The 6,400-nt window shown below is 35.8% G+C and overlaps 1 protein-coding gene across 3 annotated transcripts in view; it reads left to right on the top strand.

The window, feature by feature from the left end:
- LOC110032859 overlaps positions 1–5,068 on the top strand; it is a 38,692-nt gene extending 33,624 nt beyond the window's left edge. For all 3 annotated transcript variants that reach the window (XM_020736631.1, XM_020736629.1, XM_020736630.1), the window contains exons 14-17: positions 1,924–1,989; positions 2,595–2,641; positions 2,761–3,468; positions 4,577–5,068. In XM_020736631.1, the coding sequence (XP_020592290.1) occupies positions 1,924–1,989; positions 2,595–2,641; positions 2,761–3,468; positions 4,577–4,964 (1,209 nt within the window). In that variant the 3' untranslated portion in view covers positions 4,965–5,068. The remainder of the gene's footprint in view (positions 1–1,923; positions 1,990–2,594; positions 2,642–2,760; positions 3,469–4,576) is intronic.
- The last annotated feature ends 1,332 nt before the right edge of the window (positions 5,069–6,400 follow it).

Below are 6,400 nucleotides of genomic sequence, written 5' to 3' on the forward strand. Positions count from 1 at the left end.
ATATATATAGATGTATATATATATATATATAGATGTATATATTAAATTCCATATGCTCGACTTCAGGATCATCTTAATAGTCTTATGTTACATATTTTTTAGGAAATTAACAAAGCACACATATTAACATCCATTAAAAGTTGTCATAAACACATTTATTTATATTCTTTCATCAACACCGCTACAAAACGCTCCTTAGAATTAAAACCCATAAAATGGCTATGATGGACAAAATCTCATTGCAGACCTTTGCCACTTCATCCTCTACCCTTTTAATGTAGAATCCTCCACGAGGATCTCTTAGCTCCAATCACATTCTTGTACCCAACTGAGAGCAAATTGAGAGTAGATTCCGCTCCTTTGCTGTCAGCTCCACATCTAGTCGCGCTACTTTGTCCATCGCTTCCTCCATTTCATCATCTCTCTGCTTGTTGTGCGAGCTTCACCATGTACACTTGGTTCTCTCTCTCATCCATCCCATCTTACATTTCTCCTCAATTCGCTACTTCCACTTATTTCACCTGTCTGTTACATGGGGTGGGTATATATATATATATATTATTTTTTATATTATTATTATTTTTTTTGAGAAAGCTCAATAGCTAATATATTAAAAAGAAAGTTGGATACATATAAATTGTGTGGGAGGGCCCAAACATGACACCCTGCCCACACGATAACCACTATATGCAAATGGTTCCAAAAAGAGAAAATACAAAAAAATACATGTGAGGCCTAAAGAAAAAAAAAAAACAAAAAACTGTTAAAATCTGGATTATCAGGTAATTAAAGAGCGACCCAATTTTGCCTTGCCTTTGCCTCTAGTTTTAGGGAAGGAGCCAGCTAATAAATTGGTGAGATGAGTGTCATTGCCAGTAGTAACCAATGTATCATCCAATAAATTCCCGAGCTCGAGTCTGCCTCCATTCTTCTTCTTCCTCCCGGAATAGACTTGCCATTCCTCATTCGAAGATTGGCTCGTCCAGTCAGTGGATTGGTCTAAAATATGTCAGACATGTGTAGGTTGTTGAACATTAGAAGAAACTAATTGTTGTACCAGCTGATCTTTTATCAGATCAGGGGAGCGGGAGCACTCTCGTGTGTCCTGACATGTAGGTGGGTCTTCTTCAAGAACAGTGAGTGGTATAAACACATTTGGATCTGTACCTGTAGTATGATGTTCTTCATCAGGAACTGCGGTTTTGGCAAGGGGGGATCCACAGTAAAATCAGACAACAAATCCTGTCTTATGGGAACTTTCTCCACAGATTGAAATGTGTCAATAGCAATTGGGTTAGACCCCTCTTTATTTGCTTGACCTTTAGCTTTCAAGTTTGGATGTAGTCTGTGACATTTATCCATTGTAAAATCCAAACAGCTCTTCGACCATCAATAAAATTGGTCCAATGCATTAAGAACTTTTCTCTACTTTTTTTCAATGCATGAACGATAAGTAATAATTTTTCATACCTAATTTTGAAATCATTTCTATTTCTCATAAGAAATGTCTCTGGGATGGATTGTTGATACATTAGTGGTTGGGGATAATTTAAAGGTGTTTGATGATCCTTTTTTTTTTTGAAAGGCATGACTATACTCTCTGTGACATTTTAGTTTTTTTTTCTTTTGGTTGACTTGATAAATAAAAGTATTTGAAAAAATGGTTTACTCTTCATATGCAAATCAATGGATTGATTTGAGTTTGAAGATTGTATAAAATGGTGGAAACAAATTGAAGGAGGAAATTTGTTATATTGTCTTTTTAGTGGTGCAGTCTCTCACTCTCTCTCTCTCTCTCTCTGTGCGCACCCTCCCTCTCTCCTCTCGATAGTATATATGTATATTATATATTTTACATTTCAAAGGCATATTTTGGCTTTTTAAATTTGTTTTATTTGACACCCTTTTCAAATTAATATGCAGCTTTCCAGTGTTTCTGATCTATGCTTTGGGCTTGCACTTTCCCCTGGAGAGCAGATGGTTGCTATGGTAAGCTTTAGTATGAAGAACAACACCCTTGCCCCTAAAACATTGTATATTGGCTAGAGAAAATGAATGCAACTTGACGCCATAGGTTATTACATGTGTAAATCTCATTCAATTATTATCATTTTATATTTAACATTAGCATAGATTCGTTAAATATTTTTGTATCTTTTATAGGTATACGTAAAGATTGTTCACTCCCTAAGTGGCATGTTGCATTCATGTTCTCTAGGATATAATTGAATTATACTTATCAGCATAGTTTTAACTTTTGTTGCTATAAAAATAATCTAAATTCTGTACCCCACTTATCTTAATTCTTAACTATTCGAGTTTCTATGGATTTCTAAATTAACAATTATGCCATATTTCATCTCTCTCTCTCTCTCTCTCTCTCTCTCTCTCTCTCTCTCTCTCTCTCTCTCTCTCTCTCTCTCTCTCTCTCTCTCTCTCTCTCTCTCTCTCTCTCTCTCTCTCTCTCTCTCTCTCTCTCTCTCTCTCTCTCTCTCTCTCTCTCTCTCTCTCTCTCTCTCTCTCTCTCTCTCTCTCTCTCTCTCTCGCTCGTCAACATACAAATTTGCTTTTAAAGTGAATTTGCTTTATTACAGGTCCACAGCTTTGATGCCAATCTTCAGCACCAAATGTATGAGAAGAGGTGATTGCATACTATAATATTCAATTGCCTAAAATGAACATTTGAAAACATTTTCAATTATAATATGTTGAACATTTCTCAATTTTCTTGGGCATAATTTATTGAATTGACATCTGTAGGTCCCAGAGAGCCGTTGTTGAGTTTTTTTGGAGTGGTGGCCAATCTTTTGAGGTTCCAAATGACAGTAGACTTGATGGTTGCAGATTTGAAGCCATAAGCTGTTTGTCTGTGCCGGAGTTTACCTGCTGGGAAATCAATACCTTGGGGTTTTTGAAATCCTTAGAAAATGTGAATAAGCCAATAGTGATTTGGGACACATTAACCTTGTTACGAAACCTTAGGAAAGATTTTCCTGTCTTGGTTGAGAATATGATAACTAAATGGATATCCAGCTGGTTTTCAGGTCCAGTGAGTGATTCACTTGAGGCTATATTGTTTCGTGACCAGGATAAGATTTTGATGGTTAGTTCTCGTAAAATTCAACTGCTAAACATTATCTGCAGAAGGGTGATGCTTAGTGAAATGGGGATTGATTCAGTTAAAGATTATCAATTTAAACACAATAGATCAAGTAATAAGGGAAGTAACTCAGATTCATGGAATGATTTGCTCATTAAAAGTGAAGGTGAGCTACAAGAACGTCTTGTTGCTTTTTCTTTCCAAGTTGTTCTAAAAAATACAGCTAATTCTCAATCAACTGTTGGAGAGAGTGCATATTGGTCTCCTGTTGGACTAGCACAGATGGAACGATGGACTGCCATTAACGATCAAAAGATTCATAGTCAGCTTAGGCTTCTTGGATCTGAGGTTGCTGAATGCAGGAGCAGGTACTTTTTGACTCTTTATATGTTTTTATTTTTTGCATCCATCATTCACATATAAATAATACGTAAGACAGGCAATCAGATGGCCTTTAACTTTAGTCCTTGTTTGACAATATTTCACAAATTGCTTGATTTCAAAAATCTATTTAACCACGACTTTAAAGCTTGCAGTTGAAATCTCTATATTACATGAGCATTGTTGGAGTTTAGGTAAAAGCTAATTAATATAATAAGAAGACAAATGAATACCAGTGCACAAGTGTATAAGTTCACCAATTTGATGGCTACTGCCATCCATGCTAATTTCACTTTTGACTTTATTTTTGAAGACTTATTGTTCTTAACTCCTTTGATGCAACATAATAATAATGCACTTTACTTTAAAGTAAAATTAGGAAAGCTCAAAATATGATAAAAATTTTTATGACTCCAATGAAACGACCTGAAAATATTGTTTTCAACTTAAAGAAGATGAGAAATGACTAAATTTGCATAGTGTATTATTGGACCACTATTTAACGAACACTCTTCATAGCTTCATTGACATGTTTAGCACGCTCGCTAAGCAACTTGTCATTTTTATGAGTAGTAATGGTTAATTTCATCAAATACAGCAATGTTGGCTAGTTGGTATAGATTTTTTAAATTAGTCTAGTCATGGGTTTAAATGCCATTTACATCAACAAGTTTCTCAGGTGGGCAAAAATGAACATAAATATAAAAATAAATTTTAAAAAAATACACGCCATAGCAACTTAGTGTTAACAAATGAAGCCAGTATTGCAATTAACATGCTTTGTGAGTGGAAAAATCACAATGAAGTATTCCAAATATTTTTCATTCTGAGTTGGCAATTAAATAATCACTTATTTTAATGGAGGTCATTTTGGTTTGGTACGTACAGGGCATATTATTCTATTAGATAAGGTAAGGAAAATCAAAAGTTTTAAAATTGCTTGAAGGAATGAAAATCTCATTTGCATTGTTATCATCATTTCTAAGTAAATATATTTCTGTCGTATTGAAATCTGAGCAATTATCTTCAAATGTATGTTTGCATTATAATATTATGTAACTAGGAACTTTATTGCTTTTATTATTGTAACTTCAGGAACAATATTGGCATTTCTCAGTCTGATGAGGAAGAGAGCTGTAGTTTTTGCTCTGCTCCAGTACCTTTTGAGTCTTTCGAAGTAGCTTTCTGTGAAGGTATTGTGAATCAAAAGGGTTGTAATGAAAGGCATCAGCTTACAAGATGTGCAGTTTCCATGAGGCTTTGCTCAGTGACAGAGCCACTATGGCACTGCATGTGCTGCCGGAGATGGGCTGCTAACCTACTTCCTCGTTCATTTTTTATGCTACAAAATTCTCCTCTATATTTCAGAAATGTAAGAACATTTTCTGCTGTTGGAGAACGTGTAAAACCATTGTGTCCTTTTTGTGGGATTCTACTTCAGCGGTCAATGCCTGATTTTTTGTTGTCAACTTCTCTAGTCTAGCTCCTTTTTTTTCATGTGTAATTACCATTCTGCCTTTGAATGGCAAATTTTTTTATTTAAGAGTGGTCATTTCAGGTCTTTTTGATAGTCCACAATTTATGCTACATTGTATATTAGCCATTGGCAATGTAATTTTTGTTGTTCATATTTATTTTTTATTGAAAAGCCCAAGGGCTGATTTTATTGAAATAGAGAAGATACATGAAGGTTGTATGAGAGGGCCCAATAGAGGCTCCTTATCCATACGATACCAAATACAGTAATATCCTAACTAAAAGATACAGATAGACTCAAAAAATTAAAATTTGCAAAAAACAAGTAGCTAGGGACGAGCCAGTTTAGTCCTGCCTCTTCCTCCAGTTTTAAGAGCAGAGTCAGATAACAAACTTTGAAGTGTCGTGTCATTGCCCGGAGTAACCAAAGTATCATCCATTAAGTTTTCAAGTTGGAGTGTGCCCCCAACCTTTTTCTTCCGTCGAGAAGTGTAAACCTGTCATTCTTCATTGGAAGGCTGAATTATGTGATCCTCAGTTTGATTAGATAATAGAATCACAGTAGAAGGAAAGACAGTCGTTGCTACAGCGATAGGTTCCAGTGTATGTGAATTGTGAATTGTCACCTTTGTGCCTGATGCTTCCTGAATCAGAGCTACGGGGCTATCCTGATTTTTGGTTTGAACATTATCTGTTGTAGTATAGTCGGGAGAAGGGTTCCCAGGGGTAGACACCAAATCCTGTCTTGTGGTGATTCCCTCCTCAGGTTGGCTGTCATCAGGTTTGTTGGGAGCGCATTCAGGCACATGGGGTGCACTACCAACATGTTCTTGCTTTTGACTATTGGTTCTCAACTATGGGTGCAATCTGAAACATTTCTCCTGTGGATGTCCAAACATCTTGCAGTGCTTACAGTAGTAAGGTTTTTGTTCCATAATAATTTTTTGCCAATAACCATTGTAAGCAGAACCGAGCCAGACTTCTTCTACATCTGGTAATGTAATATCTCTTTCAATCAAAATTCTTGCATTAGAGGACCTTGAGAAGTGAACTGTGGGTAAGTCTACCTGTAAAGGTTTTTCAAGGATAGTCTCAATTGCATATAAGATAGGTAGGTCAAAGAAATGAAGCTTGCGTTCAGGTAATGAGAACCATATATGTGCAATTGGGGGTTCTTGACTAGGATCAAAATTAGGGGTCCATTTGAGCAATTTCATATGGTTGCCCTCCATTGTTAAGAATTTTTTTGAGGAAATACTTGTGTAATCTTCTTCTATACTCAGCTGTATTATAATATGTCTTCCGTCGAAATGACCCACCTGGCAGACCCCAACTAGTTTGAAGTCTTCAAAAACCATTCTGATAATTTCCATCTTTGGGCAACCTAATTTAAACTTTCCAATTAGCGTAAATTTGTATTTTCTCGCTCGAGTTGAAATTTCA

This window comes from Phalaenopsis equestris, unplaced genomic scaffold (genome assembly GCF_001263595.1).
Source record: "Phalaenopsis equestris unplaced genomic scaffold, ASM126359v1 Scaffold001039, whole genome shotgun sequence".
Taxonomy (NCBI): domain Eukaryota; kingdom Viridiplantae; phylum Streptophyta; class Magnoliopsida; order Asparagales; family Orchidaceae; genus Phalaenopsis; species Phalaenopsis equestris.